Here is a 21,481-nt window from a genome sequence, read left to right as displayed (position 1 = left end):
GGTGAAGCAAATGACTTGAAAATCTGGACAAACTTTTCCAGTTCTCTGCTTCTTACCAAGCTGGAATTCAGGGTCCTGAGGAGTTTAGGGGTTTTGCCCACACTGCAGTCACTGGTTCCAAGGTACCAGCAGATGGCAATGCCTAGAAAGCAATTTGGGGCCTCTGATGTGCATCCTGAACACACAGTGCTGTTTCTGCTTTAATCCTTTACAGTCTTCAGTATAAAATGAGATGTCAGATTTTGTCACAAGTAAGGCTGGTTAGGAAGCAGCTTTCATTTCCTTTCTTTATTTTATATTTCAAGATGTATTGTGAAAAATTTGGGGGTGGTTAGACGTTGAAGGGAAGAAGAGAGGGACACAAAGCAGATTGGAACAAGTATTTTCTTTCCCAAACATCCCAGTAGTTACAGCATTGACTTTGCAAGGCCAATCAGTCTGAAATCCCTGTGCTCCTTCTGAACCTCACTTGCCCCACGACTCCTACATGGATTCAATCTTCAATACAAGATTCAGACTCAAACATCAGCACTTTTCACAAAACTGTCAGTTACAAGGTGTGTAATGAGCTTAACTTCTAACATTATCCACACATTATCCACATATCCTGAAAGATTACAAAGAGTGTTATTCAAATGGGAAGATAATTTTGAAATTTTATGTATTTTTTTTCTCCCAGGAAAGTCTTTCTTACATGAAACAAACTAATTTTGGACTTTTATGATGCTGTTTTGATTTTTAAAATACAAAGCAGTTACTTCTGATCACAGTTTAATTAAGTCTGCTGGTTTTTAATGCACTCGGAGAATCCAACATTTTCAATTTTGTTCAGTCTGTTATTGTGTTCTCTCTGTTCTTTATGGCAGGCAAATATTTCACAAACTAATTCAGTGAGAGTCCCAGCTCTTCTAGTGCTTTGTAAGAAACAAAAGAGGGCTCATTGTAAAAATTGCTGAGCCCATTAGCAATTTAGAATGAAATAAAATCAGACATGTAAAAAGTAAATCGAGAACTGAAGAATTTTTTGCTACCAAAATATTTCAGACTGAGAAAAGTGAAAGTAGTGAGAAAAGCGATTATTTATGCTTTCCATGAAGCCAGGCAGGATAGAAGTGGAGCTGTTACCACTCTCTCAGAGGCAGGTGCTGACCAAGAGGATAAAAAGGGGCACTCAGATGCTGCATAAGGTGCATTTTCCATCAGCCTGTCCCTGGAACAACTCCACTGTGCTGCTTCTGTGTCGTCCTGGCAGCCCTCCAGGCAGGGAGCACCACAGCCACCCCTCTATCCTGCAGACAAGTCATTTCTTACTGCCACACTCTGTACCCTGAGGAAACATCAGCTCAGGCACAGCAGGACCCACACACAGGCTGCTCTAGTTATGAAATAAGGAACAATTCATTAGGCACACATGGCATGGTGACCACAAGGAAAGGAGACAGCAGCAGAGTCAAAAAAAAAAAGGCACAACTTTTTCTAATCTTCAACCACAAGAAATAAAAAATTAAAGAATAGGGATAGAGGGATAGTCTAGTGACAAGGAACTACAGAAACACATGAAACAAAGATGTTTTGTGCTGACAGATAGATTCACTGTAAAAAAACACGAAGAACAACCGAAGAAAAGAAAGCCCTGAGTGGCTCATAGTCACTGTCAAAACCACATCAGGGCCCTGAAAATGCAAGTGTAGCAGCAAGACAGCATGTCAGCACTGGCTGCTGAGAGGCAAGGCCTGTGTGTGGGATGTGAAAGCTCCTTGCATCACGGCAGACACGGTCAATTAAAATCTTGCATTCCTGCATGCTGGTGAGAGCAACTCACTGACTGAAGGGCAGGATGGGAAGCCGGGGAAAATACAATTCCCCCAGCTGAAGGGAAGATATTAATTCAGTAGGAATAATGCTCATGATACAGAATGTCTGAGGGATAATATTTATCTGCTTAAAATCAATCAGCAAACATCTCTTTCTTCTCGGCTGTCAATCACACAAACTGCTGTGACTGACAGACACGACAAAATGGTTTGTACAGCTGCCTCTAAAAATATGATTGCCAGGATATCAAAATATGAGTTATTCCTTTCAATGGGAGATGTTGGTATTAAAGATGTGACAACCAAAAAGTGGGAAACACAAATGAGAATTTGTCATCACGGAAAGAAAAGGAAACAAGAGCCTGATTTTGGTTTGTGCTGTGTTTATCTTGATTCTCTGCTGGAACACTGCTCTCCATCAGGAAACACAGAATCCATGAGGGGACAGCCAGCAAAACCAGTGTGGCCAGGCTGCCAGCAGATCACCTGCCCACATCAAGGGCATTGAACAGACACCAGCAGCACAATGCTTCTCTTGTCAAACTGAGGATAAAACAAGGAAGAGCAAACAGAAAGCAGCAGGGGAACAATCAGGCACAAAGTGGGATACAGAAGAATACTTGGGAAAAGTTGCAAAAGAAAACCTGGAGTATCTGTGAGGCAGCAAAGACTGGAAATAAATGAAAATGAGGCATCCCAAGGAAAAATGGGACTCGAGCTGCAGTTGTGACAACTGGGTTCCTACTCTTTTTAAAGTAAAAATTGCACAAAGTAAACAAAGTGTTTTATCTGAGAAGAAAAAGTACTAAAGGAAAATATTCTTAATACTAAAAACCAACAAATAATTTAAAAAGTAAAGAAAGGATACAAAAGGATAAAAAGCAATGCAGAAACAGAACACCAAAAAGTGTCTCCAACTTAAGCTGTTGCTTTATCAAACTGCCACTTACCAAACAACATTTTGCATGGAAAGTCCAATATAATTTTTAAAACTCCAAAAACCAGGGGAGGGAGGAATCAGTAAATGCTCATTATTGAAGTGAAGCAGCAGAACAGATGGGCAGAAATCATCTCAGAGAAGTCTGCATCAGACCCAAACCCACCTCAGCCTCAGAATTTAATAAAATATTAATTTCAACATAACCCAGAGGGAGCACATAAGTACAGGATAAAACAAAAGAGTGGAACAAGAACCATGTGTTGATAATAAAATGATGAAAACATTCCTTAAAACAACTGGCTGACAGAACTGCTCTCAGTGTCTGTGGCAAAGAGCAATTCTAAGCACAAAACACCATCACTGTCAGAATATCAAACTAAAGGAGATTTTCTTGACAACAGCTCCTGAAGAGCCAGACTGATTTCACTTATAGGCAGCATCACTTGGGATTTGTTCCTACATGGGCTGGAAAAGCAAATGGATATAAGATGACTGGGCCTGGATGCAAACCAAATAATATATTCCAGATAATACAGCTTTTTTACCCACTCTCCTTGTGACTATGGAGGGCTTTCCATGCTCTCCATTCCCTCAGGAGATTTACTGAGCTCAGGAAATCTTTCAGTCACTCATTTAAATATTCTCCACCCTCCTGTGAGAAGGATGACACTCATGAATACAGGTCATGCACAGAGGCAATAAGAAATTATCATTTCTACCAAGAAATGTTTCAGTTACCACCTGAACTGAGAAGGAGAAAAAAAAAATTGATATAAGAACTGAAAAGCAATTGTTCTTAAGGGCTCTGTATGAACTTGTCAAGGTTCACATTGTCTTCCAAGTTTCAAACGAGAATAAAAGAGCAACAAGACAGACTTCCTACAATGAGTGGTAATTTGTAAAGTTTTCCATGGCAGCACATCCTACTCGTGCTGCTTGGTGCTTATCTCATACCTGCAGTGAAATAAAGGCAGTTTGTACCACAGCCACTGCAGATGAGCAAACTTCATTCTCTGGGATTTTGGCTAAGGTTTTAAAGCTTCCCAGTGGGCTGAATTTTATCTAAACCCCTAAACTTGTCTTCCTTAGAACAAATATAGTCTTGATCACGCTCCCTAAAAACCAAAAAAAGCAGAAAACTAAATTATGTTTTTTTCATGCTTCTTTGATTAAACAGACTAATTTTAAACACCTTGTATGTTAAATTAATCATAATTATACAGGAAATGGGGCCTATGTTTGCTCTGGCTTGTAGATGTACAACAGCTCAAACTGATTTTCTCCACAGTTTGCTCCACTACATTTAATCCCACAATATTCCTGTTTGTTAACCTGAATCCAGGTTTTACTTTCTTGGACAAAGAGTTTGTGGGCTGATAAATAAGAAATACTTGCTTTAGAACTGCTTAAAACAATTCAGTTACTTTTCATGAAGAGTTTATTGAAAAGGAAAAAGAAATACAAAAAGTAAAGCAATAAAAATGAACAAATGATAAAATTAATTTTAGAAATTGTCTCGATAGTGTCAATAAACAACTTACTATTGATCTAAAAAACAGAGTAATTAAAGAAGAGCACTTCAGGAAGCTGCTATCCCTGTGGTTTTAACAGCAGAGTAAACACAGCAAGTAAAGCTGGTATTTCCATTCCATTTCCATGGATCTGTTCATTGACAGGGTCACAGGCAGAGCAAGCTGGTAAGATCATCAAAAAAGAGCTCCAGAACCACACCTGAGGGCACACTGTCAAAACAGCTCTTCCCTGCCTGGCTGCAGCCACCCATCTCTAGCATTCTAAAAATGAACTTAATTAAGAAGAAAGGAAGAGTTTCATCTGAGAGAGATCTTCCATGGCAGCAGGGCATGATGTAGTTCTCACATGTCAGCACAGAGTGATGTACGTGGCTCACATCCATTAAATGGATGTGTTTTATAATCATCTTGGAAATTCCAAAAGGCTGGTGCTACCACTGAAAATCCCGGCAGCAGCATTCAGGGAGACCCGGGGTAATTCAGATAATTCATAACAAACTCGGACAAATTGTGGTTCTAGATGGAATCAGACTCTCCCGAGCCCCTTTCCAGCGTGACACTGTTATTCCTATCACAGCACTTGTGTTGGTTTCTCTGGCTGGAAGGTTCAGAAATAACACCCTGTAGTAAAGGCACGGCAGCAAAGGAGGAAGGAAAGGTTTATTTGTGCTTCTCTTTCCTCACCTTAACACTCTAAAAGCCACAGGCTCTCTAAAAGGGATGTTTTTTGTGTGGCAGGGTGACAGAAAAGAACAAATACAGTAAAGAGAGAGAATTTGATGACTTCTTGCAGGACCCTGGTCTAGTGTCAATCACAATCTCATGAGAAGAGGAACCAGAGAAGCCATACATATATGAGACTTGCACAGAGTTAACAGGTGACTTTTTTATTCAGTCTTCATCTTTTGATGAGGTTATGGGTTCCTAAATCTCTTTCTTTCACCTAAAATCTCTCAATGCAAATCAGAGAGATATTTTGCTTTATGAACATGGCTTTCATCAGGTTAACACACTAAATCCACTCCCTTGGGAGGGATGGTGCCTGTAGTTGAGGCAACCAGTCAGATAAACCACTGGGGTACAAAGCATAGACATTAAAATAAAACATGAATTTCGTCTGTAATATGTAAAAAAAAATAAAAGGGAAGAAAAGGGAACAGGTATACTGCAGATTGAAGGCAGCAAGGCTAATCATTAATTTCACTTTGTTTAATTGCAGTGCACTCTGCCTTACCGTTTGCTGCAGGTCAGGTATGATAATTCGAATCACCAAAGTGTTGCTCTGACTGTCCTCCATTCTGCTGCTTGGCTTTTCTGCAGTTGCTCTAATTGTGTCATAAATAGTTTCTTCTTTGGAGCTGTCTGATTCAGACTCAACAGAATAGTCAGAGAAGCTTTGTGCCATTTCATCTTCACTTGATGTAGGGCTACGAGGCATGTTAAAGTTTTTTATTCTGCCAATACAAAGGAGAAAAAGAAAAAAAAAATAAGTTACAGTTCAAGTCTTCAAAATGAATCAGCTACAAATTTTTTTCATCTTGGAAATAACATACATTTAACAAGGAAGTTTTATGGTTTATCCTCGTTTTATTTCTTTCTGTCAATTATGTGGGTAGGCAGAGTGTAAAGGAAATAAATCTGGCTACCAATTTACTAGAGAAGAGGAAGGGCAGGAGAAGGAAAAAAGAGTCATAAAAAAGAAGATGACCTTCCTTCCCAGGCACACCCAACCTCCCAAAGGATCCAGAAAAAACAGCATTATTACCCAGTCCTGTGCTAACCAACACTGCTGTAAACTGTACTAAAAGATAGGCCTGGCTTTGAAGCCTCCTTCTCCCAGGGAAAATAAATTTCAGGGCATTAATGTAAATGCTAAACTAACGTCATCCTGTAGATCAAGAATCTGCACAGGTGAGGTTTTCATAAAAGTCAATATTCCTAAATAGTGGAACCAACCAAAAAATGACATTCTACAGGGAGCCAGACAGGCACAGGTGCTGCTCTGTGGTTTGTGGCTCACACGACATCCTAATAAACCAACACTGCCTAAATCTGTGCATTATACATACTCAGAGCTCAGAAGCAGTTTTAGTCTGTGATACAGCTTAGGCTAAAATGAAAGTCATGTTTATTCCAGACTAAAGACATTTGTAATAAGGGTCCCACACTAAGAACAGCAGAACATTTTCCTTCAGGGCTTTTCCACCTACAAGAGCTAAAGAATTTTTTTGTCCCTCAAACTCAAAGCTGCTTGAGGATATGAAAATTATTATTCTATGGAAAAATGGTGGAACACATTTACAGTGAAAAAAACTGAAAAGACCAACAATAAACTCTGCAGTGCTTGGACATCACATAATTTTTCAAATTTAGGCCAGAAAAATGCATTATTGTTTTTCTTATTTTTCTATAAGTAATCTTCCAAGACAATTCCTCTGCTTTTTAACTCAAAATAAAAAATTCAGTTAAAATATAAATAAATAAATGAAGGACCAAACAAGCAGTTCCACTGTCAGCTCACATTTAAAAAGAGACAGTAAAGCAAAAGTGAAGCACGGAAGGGTGAAGTGACTTGACCAAGGTCATTCATAAACCAGGTGACTGTACTGAGGTATCCAAATACACATTTTCTGTACAGATCAGCCCAAGTAAATAAAGTCAAACAACAGCAAGGGATAAAAGAACATTTTTTCCTACTATGTCTTACACTTTAGTTTAAACCAATTTAGTTGAATTCATTCCCTCTTCCCAGCCTGGTTACTGTGCCAGCAGTGGCTCCAGAGCAGGGACCAAAGGCTGCCACTGTCATTTCCCATTTTAAGGTGCTCAAAGGTTGGTTGGGCAGTGGTGGGTGAGGCCTGAGGCTGGAGGTCAAGGACAAGCACTCCCACAGCACATCATATCACATCCCCACATCATCAAGCCTCATTCTGATGAAGGGTAATTCCAGTGTTATTACCCTCAGCTAAAATTACTAATGAAGACAAAACCAGAGCATTCAGAAATCTCAAAGCAAGCCAGTTCACAGCAGCTTAATGCAAGGCTCTATTTACAAAGGAAAACTCTGCAGGGAGTATTTCATTTTTTTGCTGCTTCACTGAACTGTAGATTAATGCTGCTCTCCAAAGCACCTTAAGTCAATAAAAAGCATAAACATTTCTGTGGCTTCTTTATTTATCTGCCACTGCTAAAACATGTGAACCCAAAATAAAGCAGGACAATACACAGAATTTAAGGGCATAAGAGGTACAGACCAGCGAGTGTGAGCAGAAAGACATCACACGGTTTGTCTGTCCCTAAAGCCATCTGAGAGAACAACACATTCCAGGGCAGTGGATTCGACAGGCAGCAGCAAACTGCAGTTATACAGCAGCCAAACAAAGAGTTGAACTAGGAGGAAAAAACTTCCCTAGGTTTTGGTAAGTGGATTTTCATGCAAAAACTACACAGGAATATCTCGTTCTAGAATAAGAAAGGGAAATCTCCAGCTGAAGAACCAGCTCCCAGGAATCAAGCCTTTAATAAATAGTGGGACAAAGAACTCCTTGGAGACTCATCAACAAGGCACAAGACACCTAATCTTCTGGAAAATGATGCACAAGTAAGTACAGAAAGGATAATCAAAGTCTGTATCCACAGTGGCAAAATGAACAGGATATGGGCCCCACCAGCACAGCAGACAAACAGATCATTTAACACCATTTTTTAAACAGGACTATCTGAAAACTGGAGAAACTGGCAATTGGTTTGGCTCAAGCTGTGTGGAGATGGAAGATTCCACCATGTGTCAACCAGAGCCACTGGCTATCACAGCTGCCACAGGGAAGGTATTATCTTTTAGGAACTGTTTTACTTTTGTCCCAAGGATATTTCAAAAGATTGTTCCACAACCAAACTTATTACATCAAAAAAATAAGGCAGGTTGCCTGCCTTACTAATTAATACTTGTATAAGCCATGAAAATATTGCATCCCAGGTTCCTAATTCCTAGCTGGCAATTCATTGGTTCAATACAGCTGAAACATAGATTAGATTTATCATGATTGTCTGGAATGCCTTTTTTCCTTTTCTTAAAAAAAAATAAGCCAAAAACCCAACAGATCATGGAATTCCTACAGTTAAACTGATCATGTTTTGTTTGTGGCTGCTTTGGGTGTAGGGAAGTGCTAGATGCTGACAAGATTCTCTGTAAATGAATAAAAGCAGATGCCATTATCATCTTGACAATAAACACACAATGAAAAGCGTCACACCACCTTTTGTTTGTTCCACCTCATGTCCTCTGTCCACATTTCTCTGCTCCTGGACACTGAGTGTGCCCCAGCTCCAGGCACTGCCCTGCCCTCTGCACATCCTCTGAGCAAAGCAAGCTTGGCTGCAGCTGGTTAAACACCCCTTTAGACACAGGAAGGCCACAAAAAAGCAGGAAGATGAGAGTGAAAGGATGGCTTTATGCTCCCCTTATTATTGGGCTTTTCCCCCAGCTCCTTGCCCTTTAGCTCAGTGGGAGCAGCAGGATGTGCCCCCAGCCTCTGGGGCCATGCCCAGGTGATGTTTCTCAGACCAACAGTTCAGATGAAAGAAGCAGAGCTCAGACTGCTGCCTTCCCTTTACAGATGATATTTTTAGATTTGTTTTTTTCTCTGTCCAGCCTGCAGCTTCCACAAAATCTGCTGGAATTTCTTATTCTGCCATTTGCTGCCACTGCACCTTTAAGGAGAGTTTGAAAGAGTCCAAACCATCATCATCAAGCTGCTTTTTCTCTAAAAAATAAAAACCTACAAGAACATTGTAAAAGTCTGGAAGTAAACAGTGCACAGGTTATCAAATGGGAAAAAATTTAACTCTCAGAACTCACTCTGAGGGTGAAAGGTGTGCTCCAGTGAGTGTAAACAGACACAGCAGGGAAAAACCAAGAGCTACAACAGATTAATCTATTCTTTGGAGCCTTAAGGTTGCTAAACATCATACAAAAGGAATTGAATAAATATATAGGTTTATATTTATTTGTATCTTAGATATTGTAACCTTGATGTGAAAAGGTTTAAAATATCATTAATAGGGAGACACACTGGACAGGGGATCTTCACTGATCCACAGGTATTATCAGATGAACCCACTAAAAAAAAGTTTGAAAATCTTCAGCTTAATTATGGCTCTGTGTGATTTTGTTGACCTTGCAAAGTACCAAACCCTCCTGGTCTTGTTTGTCCCTAAAACACAGCTGAGGCACGAGCACCAAATGTCTTGTCCAAGGCCACCAAGGCCAGGTCTCAGAGCAAGGTTTTGAATTCAGGGGTCACTGGCTTCTAGTCAAGATAAGACCAATGTGTTTTTATATAAACACTCATTTGCACAATAGCAGCCCTGTTGCCTGCAGGGAGAAGCCCTCCAGACTGCTGCTGCCAGGCCATTACAAACCTACCTGTGGGAATATCTGGGATACAGAGTGGGCTTTGTCACGGGCTGAGTAATGCCATGAACCAGACTGTGAGAAAACTTTGCTGGGAGAGGAGCAGTCACTGCTAGAAAGAGGTATTTAGTAATTAACTCTGAAAGAAAACTATTCAGGAAAGGGATTTCTGTGTAAAATCTGCCAGAGCTCCCAACACTTGGATTCTGTTTGGCTTTATTCAGGATTACACATATCAGCTCAAGAACCTTGACGAGCTGGAGAAGATCAAGCATTTTCTTTTCTAATTATAATAATATTGAAACAAAAATGCAATTCAGACAGAGCTGAAGGTGGAAGGTTGACTTCCAGCACACCATGCATTTCACACCTCCCCATGGTTGGGCAGAAAAGGTCAGACCAGAGGAAAATTTGAATTGAAGGCCAACTCTAAATGGCTATTTGCAATTTGATGTATTGAGTCCCTCTGCACTCCAACTTTAAAGCTGACAGAAAACCAGCATTGCCTCCCAAAAATCAAGCTCACCCTCCTTCTCACCCCAGAACACGCCAGCCTTGTCCCCAGACTGCTCTAACATGAACAGTGAAGCAAAACAAAGCAATGATCCAGGTCAAACTCCAGCTTTTTTTTTTTGTTTTTTTTCTTTCTTTGTTCGAGAGGTTAGTTTCAACATCCATCATGCCTCTGAACTGGATCACTATGCAAATGTTTGCAGAAACAGCAGGAGAAGGATGGCACAGGGCCAGAAGTGAACTGCCAGGGCTTGAAAAGGGCAGAACCACTTCATCCAAAGGCAGCACTAATGTTTGCCAGCACGGAGTGGATCCGAGACACCACTGACAGCAGGAGATCTCCCTGCACAGAGCCAGATGATTTACCCCGATGGAAACGTTACCAGCACCCAAATTCCACAGCTCCAAGCAGGACAGGGCTGAAAGCCACAGACACAAAACTCAGCCAGGCAAAGGCAAAACCTAAAAGAAAATATCCACAAGAAGAAAGGTGGAACATGCACAGGGAGTGCTAAATAATCCACAGCAAAACCTCGGGGGAGATGGGGCACTTGGAGATCCCCTGTTCTCCCAGCTCCACCAGACAGGGACAACAACCTGACTGCAGCTTTAGTCCCCATTCAGCAGCCCCTCACTTAAATTCACTTTCTGGTGATGTATTTTTGATCTTTCTGTTAAATAACTGAAACACCCAGATAAATATTTCAGAAGAAGAGTGCTGACACAAATACTACAGTACCAGAGTGATGAGCAAAAATTCCTCCTGTTCTTTTCTCTGAAGCTGTTGTTCCTCAGTGTGGCATCTCGTGCTTCCAAACTGAATTATTGATTGGAAATCAATATTCAAAATCAATGGTCATATCCATGGTTCTCATCAGCACCATCAGGAAATTGTTTTTACTGTTCTGTTAGAGCAGATTTATGCAGTCCTTGATTTCTTTGCTGGGTGATCAGCACAAGTGTCAAATTGTTTTGCAAAAGGGCCCAAGAGTGAGACTTCACCCCACTTTTTATTAAGAAAACAAATATGAAAATAGTGTGAAGAAACTGTTGCACCTGTCACTTATTTCTGAGTTCTCTGGTTCATGTAGATTTGCACAGACTTGCCAAGAGGTGGCTAAGCCCCATTAACTTTTGGTATTTAGAGTCTTAAATGCCAACATCATATGATTAAAGTGGGTCTGTAAGCAGGTAATTTTTTTTAATTTAGTATTTTTAAACATAGGTACCTCACCATTATCACTGCTGCACACACACAAAATCTACACAAGCAGCCTATTTCTGCAAACACAGGATAGTTTTTTGAGTTTCTTTTGTTAACAAGCAGCTTTGGATGCTAAATCTCTTCTTTGTTCTCTGTCTTTTCTATTTAGCATTTATTTTCCCTGTAAACTATTCAGCAGGTCCTGGTATCTCCATGGAAAGGCTGAGGTTCAGCCAGGCAGATGTAAAGAGATATTTTGGGGAAGGATAGGCACAACGAATACAGGAGACAAGCAACTTCTTTGCTGAATGAGGAAGGCTGGAAGGCAGAGAAGCAGATGTAGAAAAAGCTTTTGAATGTCTGAAGTGGAATTTCAACATGAAAACCATTTGAAGTAGGATTTCAACATGAGAAAACAGAACCTGCTGGCAGGAAGAGGAATGAGGTGTAAAGATTTAGCACAGGGTGGAGCAGTAAAATTGCTTAGAATGGTTAAAAAAAAAGATTAAATATATTAATAGGGGAAACGTAGCAAGTATTTATAAATGTTGACCAGCACAGGGAAGCTTGCAGTAAAGGCCAACTCCCAGGGGCAATACAACTTCTTAAGTGGCTTCTTTTAAGCCCCTGCAAGGTTTCCAGAGTAATTCTGGCTGACCTTTATTTAAAGGTCCTTCTTCCAGACAGGGAATCAGGCCCAGCCCTGTGAGCCCCACAGAGGCACCTTCCAGGCTCTGCTCATTTCTATGGCTGCTTTTAGCATGGCCTCGAGTTTTAACATTTATTAGAATTTCTGCTTTCCAGCAGATAGACAACAGTGCTCCTGAGGCATTCTTTAAATACTCCTTGCAGTGGAAACTATGGTTTACTTATGGTAAAATAATAATCACTTTGAAGTATTAAATAAGATCCTTACAGGAATTGCATGCACTTAGTTGTAATAGCAATATTCAATTTGAAAATTGACCTGTTTAGCATGTATTGATCCAGAATTCTAAACCACTTTAAACAGATGGTAAACCAAAAAAAAAAAAAAAAATTTTGAATAAGTAGCAGCTAAATAACTAATTCGATAGGGTGGAAAACAGTAAAACGTTTTAGGAAATGCACCAAGCACATTGTCCCAGATACATCCAAAAATTGAGATGTCTTCTTGGACTCAACATTGTATCCATGAGCAAATCAACAGCCAAGGTATGAAAAGCCAACATGAAACATGGAAAAGTTTATCCAGTTCAATCCCGTATCTGGAAAAATGCATTTCTTCATAACATGACAGCTTTTACATAAAATATTACAGAGAAATTCTTTACTGTGAAGGTGGGGAGGCACTGGTTGCCCAGAACAGCTCTGAGTGCCCCATCCTACAAGTTTGCTATGATAATAAATAAGCTGCAGATGCACTGACTGAGAGAAAATATTCCCCTTCAGTTATCCAAACCAAGAATGCTACAATGTGGGTAGTTAGGACATGTTCTTGAAGCAATACTGAAGTACTACACTAATTTTTAATAGTCACTATCTGTTCCTAAAAATACAGATTAAATGGTCATTTTGGGGTGCCCACCAAATTTCATTACCAAACAGAAGCATGTAGGGCAAGGTATTTTATCTTTCAGCCTTTTTGCTCCCAGCCTCTGCTTACACTTAGCTTCGTAAATATCAAAAAGATTATGATATGTTGGAAGGGAAAGGACACGAGAGAATTTAAAAAGATTTACAACAGAAGCCTGAAAAAAAAGCAAAGCTTGTTGAACATATTCACATCAGTTTCACATCCCTGATGGACAAAGCAACAAAGTTGCTCATTAGTTTGCATTTGATGCTTACCTTCTTTACCTGTAGAACATTTTTTACTGATAATTCAAATACAAACAGAATTAAATGTTAACAGAGAAGCACTGCTGGTGTCTTGTTATGTAGATTAGATCAGACTCTGAGAGTAAATGAAGCAGATTCCCTCTCCTCCTTGCACACAGGTTAGCATTTAGAGTTTGCTATGAAGTTCAACCTGAATTTTCCTCAGATGTGATCCTAGTGGGGGCTACTATATCATTTGATTGCTGTGTTGGCAGGAATAGTCTCATTGCTTGCTTTAGTTTAATCAATGGAATAACATGCCAGTTAAAAACAAAGCAGAGCTTCAAACAGATGCTCTGTTTTTCTTATAAAAGGATGAGTTATCTTTGCTTGAGAGCTGGTACAACAAATAAAATCAATTGCCCTTTCTCCTTGTCTATGTTGGGGTTTTTTTCTCGTTTGGTTTCAATGAATTCATTTCTATTTCAACTCAGCAGGAAACGTCCCTTGAGGTTTCCAGAGGACACCAAGTGTCCACAGGTGGGGTTTGGGGGCACAGAGCTCAGATGCTCCAGGTCTGCAGTTCTGGACCAGTCTCCTGCCAAAGAGCCTGCAGGGAGAGATTTGCCCTGGCCTTCACACCAACTTCATTTCTCTCCTTAATCCAGAGGGAAGCAACAAACAAATGGTGACCCAGAAAGGATGGAGGAGAAGCAGGGCAGGTGAGCAGCCCTTGGATTAGCCAAACTCCAGTGCAAACACAGCCATGTGCTTTGTCCTCACCATCCCTCTGCCCATCTGTGTCTGTCTGCAGAAACAGAATATTCCTGTTTCCCAGGGACAGATGGTCTCCAGGCTTCTCTTAATTGCAGAAAAACTTCCCTGACTTTTTTTTATTTATCAGAGGTAATTTTGCAAAAGGAACTCTTCTGACCTTACCTGCATCTCCCCAGCTATTTTCCAGCCCCAGCTAAGCATATCTTGGGCTTTAATTTATACTCCAGCCTGAGCTCATGACACAACCAAGGACGTTCTTTAGGTTTTTGTAGGTGAAGGATGGTGACGACAGACTGGAGAAAATATCTGCAGGCTTAGAAAGGTTAAGTGATCTGCAAAACTGACCCAGGCAGCACAGTGACTCCGTAGAAAAACTGAGAAATTATTTTCTTGACCTTTGAGATTTTTGATTCAATTAATTATACAGATAAGAAACTCATTTTTACCAAATTATAGCCAGACAAAAATTAGGCAATCAACCCAATTAAGCTAATTAAAAGAGTCAGTTTCCTCATTGACTACCAAGGTTTAATTATTACTTCAGTAAACAGCTCGAGAAATAAAATATCACTTCTTAGGCAAGAGGCAAACAGAATGAGATCCATGTTTGTGACCATTAGGCAAAAGAAAGGAAACAAAAAATAGAAAGAATGTTCTTGTGTGAAAATACAGACCCATAAACTCTTCCAGCTTTTGCTATTTAAATGCCAGGTTTAGCTTGGAATTTAATATTTAAAATAAATAGCATGCTAAATCACCCTGGGTTATCTGCTCACAATACCTTTAATTTAGAGATAGTTTAGGATACCAACAAGGCTGTTTTTCTGAAGCATCCCTCTCTCAATGCAGAATCAAGAAAAAATCAGCCCCTGAACATAAGGACTTGGATTCTTTGTGCCTTAGACAATCACCAAGTCATTGGGGTCACAGGGGTCTCTGGAGATCTTTATTTCAAACTCTTGCTCAGAGCAGGTCCAGCAATGGGATCTGTTTGGGATGCCCATGCTTTTACCCAGGTCTGCCTGGGCAATCTCCCTGAATCCAGCTCTTTTCCAGGCTTATCTCACCCTCTCCTTGCAGGGCAATACTCCAGCTCCCTTCTTCTTGGTGGCCCTCCACAGAATCCTTATCTTTCTTGTACTGTGGTGGGTCCAAATCTGGACACAAGGTGCAAGATGTGATCTGCAGAGCACCAAGTCACAGCTGGTACCATAACTTTTCTCCAGCTGGTGGTTGTGCAACTTCGTTTATAATGGAAATTCAGGCAAATTTCAGCATCACCTAAACTTCTGGATTCATTTACACCCCTTTACAGTGATTTTTTTTACAAAGTGTATTTTTTATCTGTCTGTGTAGGTCTCTAATTCAGTCTCAGGTAACATAAGGTCTCAAATGAGACTGTTGGAGAACCAGAAATACTTTAAAGAGATTTATTTCTAATTGACTAGATTTCACGTTGATTGTACTCCTGGAAGTCCTGATTAAGTGAATTCATTACCATTTATAATTTCTTGACAGCACACTTTGGAGATTTCAGCCATGGAAATTATCACAGCCTAATCAAGATATGCAAACTGAATATAAAAGCACTTACAAAAAAAAAAAACAACAAAAAAACACCAAAAACAACAAAAGCAAAAAAACAAAAAAAAAAAAAACTTGATTGAATCAGGATAGAAAATAATCCTAATAAGAAAACCAGCATCACTTGCACTCCAGGCATACTACTATCAGTTTCTGCCATGGAGAAAATATTTAGGATAAGATTTTATTAAATGTTCCCAAGGAGCAGCTGCTGATTGAGGATTTGACAGAAGCTTTGTGAAGGACACCCACGTGTGACCGTGACTGCCTAGGAATGACAAGCAGTGATGCCCAGGGTGCCTGCAAGGGCTCCCTGGTTTCTACCAAACTGGGGGCTGGGCAGGAGGCACCCCTCACTTTGCTGCTCCAGTGCCTCCAGGTGGGAGCAGTTGTGATGCAAAGCTCAGTCCCTGCTGCTGCCAGAGCTACCTGTGCCTGCACCTGCTCACAGGGGAGGAGCAGCATGCAGGCAGCTCTGCTTTCCCTGTAATGCAGCCGAGCAGGGAAGGCAATAATTAAGGTTATCATGTGAACCAAACCCTTCAGGACATACCCATTAATGAGATTTACAAAACCCTCTCTCTGCTTTGCTGTTTGCAGGAAAAAAGGAGGCAGAGCCAGCACGAGAAAAGCCTTTTTCAGCATGAACATAAAACTAGAAATACTTTTTTTCACACTTCTAAAGAAAGGAAGCATTAAAAAGATATTTACTGTTAGGTTTTATGTCTGCTTAATGTTCTCCCACAGCTTTTATGTAGCCCCCCCTCACAGTTGGTTTAGGGTTTTTTCCACACTTGCCATCACTAACTGCCTCACCTCAAAAGTTTTCTGTGGTTCTTAATAAATCCAAATTTCTCAACTTAGTTCTTCAGGCACACATGGAGAATGGCCACTTCTGCATATCACCTGAGATTTCTTACCTGCTTCTTAGAGGGGGCTTATATAAAAGGAGGAGAATGGCAGATAAATGACAGGACAAGGGGGAATAATTTTAAACTGAAAGAGAGATTTAGATTAGGAAGAAATTTTTTACTCAGGAGCTGGTAAGGCCCTGGCACCAGCCCAGGTGAGAGGGGCTGTGGCTGCTCCTGGATCCCTGGAATGTCCAAGGCCAGGTTGGACAGGGCTCAGAGCACCCTGGGATAGTGGAATGTGTCCCTGCAAACTTAAACATTTCAGCCAATAGAACACAGTTATTCACATCAACTCAACTCATTGTGAAACACAATACTTAAAATCCAAATTTGCACACATGTTTCTGTACCTCTCTCTTTAGATTGGTGTGCTTATCTTTGATAGTGACCCTATCACAGAAGGAAACAGTCAATTATTAAATGCCCTGATAAGCTAGAAATTCATTGGGCTGAGCTTCGAAGCACACACATTTTTTAAATCTTTTTCTCCTTTTCCCATCTTTACAGACTTCTGATCCAAATTATACTGCTTCATGTCACCATGCATTTTACAGCAATCCAGCTGACACATTCTACATAATTTTTGTATTTTCATTCTCCTTCCAGTGCTCATCCAAAGGCACTGTTAGGACTCACTATGTAATCCTTGATCTGTGTTCATCAATGCACATTGACACAGACACCTGCAGTGGCCAGGGCAAGAAAAGGCACCTTCAGTTCCTCTTATCCCAGAGAAAATGAGTTTTTTAGTTTTCAGATCATACAGCAGCATCATGCTTCACCAAAGGAAACCTAAGTGTCAATCAGTGTCCTTTTTCTTTTTGTTTTCTGATTTCTGAGTTTCATGTTTCAATTTATTTTGTAATTACTAAACTGAAAGCCAAGAAAGTGATGTTACTTCAAGAAATTGTTCTGCATAAGAAGTTCTAAGTCATCTCCAGAGTGCTGCCAAAACTTCTTGGACTGTGTTTTGAAAGAATCAGAGAAAAGCAAAGATAAAGACATTTATAATAAATATAGGGACTAGAAGTCTTTATTAATAGGGAACACTGAAAATGCAGCATTTAGGTAAGGTAAGAGAGATGAAAGAAATATGATTGTGCTGTATCACAAGAGGCTCGGGTCCATCAGTTCTCACCTAACTGTACAAAATCCAATAAATTCTTCATCCAGTCCTAACATCAGCTGAAAATTTGCAGGGACCTCACTGATAAAATGCTCCTATATAAAAACAGGAGGGGTTAAAATGTCTAACACAAGAAATATGATAACTTGATTCTACCTGCTAGTTCTTATTTCAGGTGCTTTGTGGAGGAGGAGGATAAAAGTCAACGAGATCTTACAGCCATCTTCACTCCAGGCTGCAGTTCAACTGCAAATTCCTCTGCTCTGAGATCATTTTTGTAACCACCCACCACCACAAAGCAGAAAGAGGAACAGTTTCCTTTCTGGAGATCAAGAAGGTTTTGGAAGCATTTTTGACCACTTGTTTGTTAAAAAACTCACCTCTGCAGAATCCAGCACAACCCAGCCGAGGTCCTGGGCTGTAACTGTAGCTTTGCCCACCTGACACAAATAATTCAAATATCTTCCCTCCAAAACCAGCTTGGCACACTTACCTGTCAACACAGGTGACAGCAATAATGTCAAGATGATCATCAGAATCTAGTTCTCTTTCATTGCAGATTCCTGAACAAAACACAGAAAGAAATAAAGATTTAGAGCTGAAGAAAGAAATTAAATGACCCAATGGCCACCCTATTTAAATGCTATAAATCAGAAACACTCAAGGAGATTTTTTTTTTCCACAAAGGAGATTTTGATAGGAGAAGGAGAGAGGAATTTTACTACATTGCAAATTCCCAAAGTATTCCTCATAGTGTAACATAAATATTATGCATAGCTTTGCAAGGGCAGAGCCTGCCATGGCTTCATTCACTCCAGAGTGCTGCTGGCAGCAAGAAGTCAGCACTGAGACAAAAATAGGCTCCTCTGGTTATCAAGAAAAACATCACTCCAGGCCAGATCTGACAGAAGGTGAAAGATGCTGCTCTGCTGTTTCCCACAAACATCTTCCTTGATTTAAGTCTTTCCAGAGCTCTGAGCATCCCAGTGTCTTAGGTTTTTGTGACCAAAAGTCTGTATTCTATCACCATCTGTTGAAACCAGGTGGGGCAGTGATCCTCATCTCTGTGGGAGATATTCTCTGCTAATGGGCCATCTGTTAAAAAAAAGTGCAGCAGTGTTCTTTACCTGTTCCACAACCCATCCTTCCTCCAGGAGATCTCTCCTGTTAATGGGCCATTGAGCCCCAGAGCATGACTGATAAAATTGCATCATCCCATTGGGAGATGCTCCAGCCAGGGGGAGGAGCCAAGACTTTCCTACCTAGATAAAAACTGAGATTTGGAACATCAGAGCAGCTTTTTCCCACTGGATTCCAGAGGAAAAGCCAGACCTTTCCACATCATCACTGCACCTTTGGAGGAAAACTGCACCTTCTACAGGAGCACTGCTCCAACAGAACCACATCTGTCACTGCAGGAGGATGCAGCCACCATTGAATGGGACTGCACCAACCCCTGACTGACTGATGGGGTGTCAGGTTGTATTCTGGCTCTGTCAGTGTTTTTGGGGTTGTTCTCTGTAATACTGTATTTCTATTTTAATTTTCCTAGTAAAGAACTGTTACACCTATTCCCATATCTTTTCCTGAGTGCCCCCTTAATTTCAAAATTATAATAATTTGGAGGGAGAGGGTTTACATTCTCCATTTTAAAAAGAGTCTCTGCTTGGCAGACACCAGTCTTTCAAACCAAGACACCCAGGGATGTGCATTGGCTGAACAGCCCAAGTATGAGCAGCAAAATTCTTGGTTTTGCCTCCCCAGGTCCACCTGAGATGCTGAAATTAGGGTCTGCTGTCTGCAGGCCCCCAAAGGGATTCTCCAAATCAGCAAATGTGCTGAGCATCCCAGTCCAGCTCAGGGCATTGCATGCATCCAGGTGTCCATCTCCAGCTGTGCTCCCAAGTGTGCATGACTGGATTCAAATTTCACTGACTTCACTGACGGTTACAAGCTCATGCTGAACTAAATTCTTTCCTGTTACATATTTTTCTCTTTTTACAGATATAAATTGAAGGGAAAATCCAGTTATTTCCATTGCAACAGCAAGTTTGACTAACTCTACTTTTTGTTATACTCTGCTGTATGGTTCTCCATCAGAAAATACTGATGAATTATTATACTTTCAGTGTATTCCTCTCCAAAATGTTCTGAGTTGGAAGAAAACACTTGCATATCTGTCTCCAGCACCTGTGTGATTCTGCTCTTTCAGCAGCAACAAAAGAAACTATTGAAGGATATTTCCCACACTGAACTGTATTTTGTACCAGTGTCGGCTGCATTTGAGATTAAGTCCGGTAGGTTTTACATTTTTACAATGGGAGATAAAAATGTGATCTCTATGATCCCTGGGGCTACAGGAAAGGTAGATAAAAAGTTCAGCAGCTCTTTCTCACAAGGCAAAAACCAGAATCTGTGCAAGGAAAGAAGTCAGCAGATTGAAAGTAAAACAAAATAAACTGACCTAACAGGTTTCTTAATCTCTGAGATGGGATAAACTGCTTCTACTTTGAACTCTCTCTTTTATGCTTTCAGTTTTTTTTCACTAGCTTTCAGTTTCTAAATGGATCCAGAGAGAGGAAGAAGAACCTGGGACTGGATATATCAGAGAGAAAACTTTCCAAAATTGCTCTCAAATGCTGACACATCAGCTCAGTATATTCCAAGACCAGGCTTTATTGCCTTTAGGAAAGATTTACAACTTGGTCAGACTGAACAAAGGTAAGACCATAGCAACAGCTTGCACTTGATTGTGAAAGAGAGGGGAAGGCCAGAAGCTGGTTCTATGTGGAGGCCAAACTCCTTTATTTACAAAAACTACCTAGTAACACAATTCCACTTTACATTTTGGATGTTGACTTATTTTCCTCTCTGCTGTCCAGAGCTAACACTAAGGAATCAACTTGGAAACCTGTGGCTTGCCAAGAGATGGGGAAAGCTCTTTAAATGACAGTATTTATATACTGCAAATTCATAGGAAAAAAAATTCTGTAAATCCTGACTTCTTAATGAGACTGGGTATGTTACAGAATGGAAAGACCCTGGAGGAGTGAGCAACTGCCCTCTCTCCTGTTTCTGCAAACACTCTTAACACTCACTGGCAGATAAAAATCAAGTCCCTTCCCAAATCCTGCTTTTCCTTCTCAAGAACAGGATCAGTGGAGCAGAAGCTCCTCTTTGTCCCAGAGCCTCTGATGCATCCCTAAATAAATCTCTGTGCTGCTAATCCTGGGTTACTGCACACTCCCAGCACTTCCTCCTGCAGGTTTCCCTTCCAGACATCACTTCCATGTGTGGCCAGCAAGAGAGCAAAAGCCATGGACAGGCTCATCCCTCTGGAAAAACACCAGTCATGACAGGCAAGGTGCTTTTTCCTCTGTGGCAGCTCCAGTGGGGGTCTCTCCTGCACCCAACCACCCATTTCTAACATGTTTGTAGGAATATAACCCCTTCAGGGATTTCTGAGCCTTTAAAAATTTTGGCTGAAGTTGAGCAGTAAATTGCAGAGCCATTGGAAAGTAGAAGGAGATGGATAAGGAAGGGAGGAAAAGCTGACAGCACAGTCACACAAGCCAATTTCCTGATCAAATCCATCTCTAAAATGCCAGGGTGACTCCAAGCCAACCCAAACAAGCAGTTGGTGATTTCCACCCGACTCAGTGCTGAGCAGTGAAGGGATGTGACATTTTTGCAGAGTGCACTGTAGCAGTGCTAACTCGGCTCAGGGAGCAGCAGAGCTGCAGCCATGCAGTATTTATTGGCCTCTCTCCTCTGCTCCTTCTCCCTGCTCTTTTCCCCCCTGGTGAATCAGCTGGGATGCTGCCACTGCTGGAGGAAATCCCTTGCTGTACCACTAAGCTGCAG

At 40.8% G+C, this 21,481-nt stretch overlaps 1 protein-coding gene across 4 annotated transcripts in view; it reads right to left on the bottom strand.

Moving 5' to 3' along the window:
* Nucleotides 1–18,175, bottom strand: part of SHANK2 (SH3 and multiple ankyrin repeat domains 2) — a 258,071-nt gene extending 239,896 nt beyond the window's left edge. For all 4 annotated transcript variants that reach the window (XM_088175303.1, XM_088175304.1, XM_088175305.1 and 1 more), the window contains exons 1-2: nucleotides 18,111–18,175; nucleotides 5,521–5,740 (exon numbers count right to left, since the gene is read on the bottom strand). In XM_088175303.1, the coding sequence (XP_088031429.1) occupies nucleotides 5,521–5,724 (204 nt within the window). In that variant the 5' untranslated portion in view covers nucleotides 5,725–5,740; nucleotides 18,111–18,175. The remainder of the gene's footprint in view (nucleotides 1–5,520; nucleotides 5,741–18,110) is intronic.
* Nucleotides 18,176–21,481: the final 3,306 nt, after the last annotated feature.

Source organism: Sturnus vulgaris, chromosome 18 (genome assembly GCF_052056855.1).
Source record: "Sturnus vulgaris isolate bStuVul1 chromosome 18, bStuVul1.hap1, whole genome shotgun sequence".
In the NCBI taxonomy this organism is placed as follows: domain Eukaryota; kingdom Metazoa; phylum Chordata; class Aves; order Passeriformes; family Sturnidae; genus Sturnus; species Sturnus vulgaris.
Note: the sequence above shows the minus strand (reverse complement) of the source record. Positions and strands in the feature narration are given on the sequence as shown.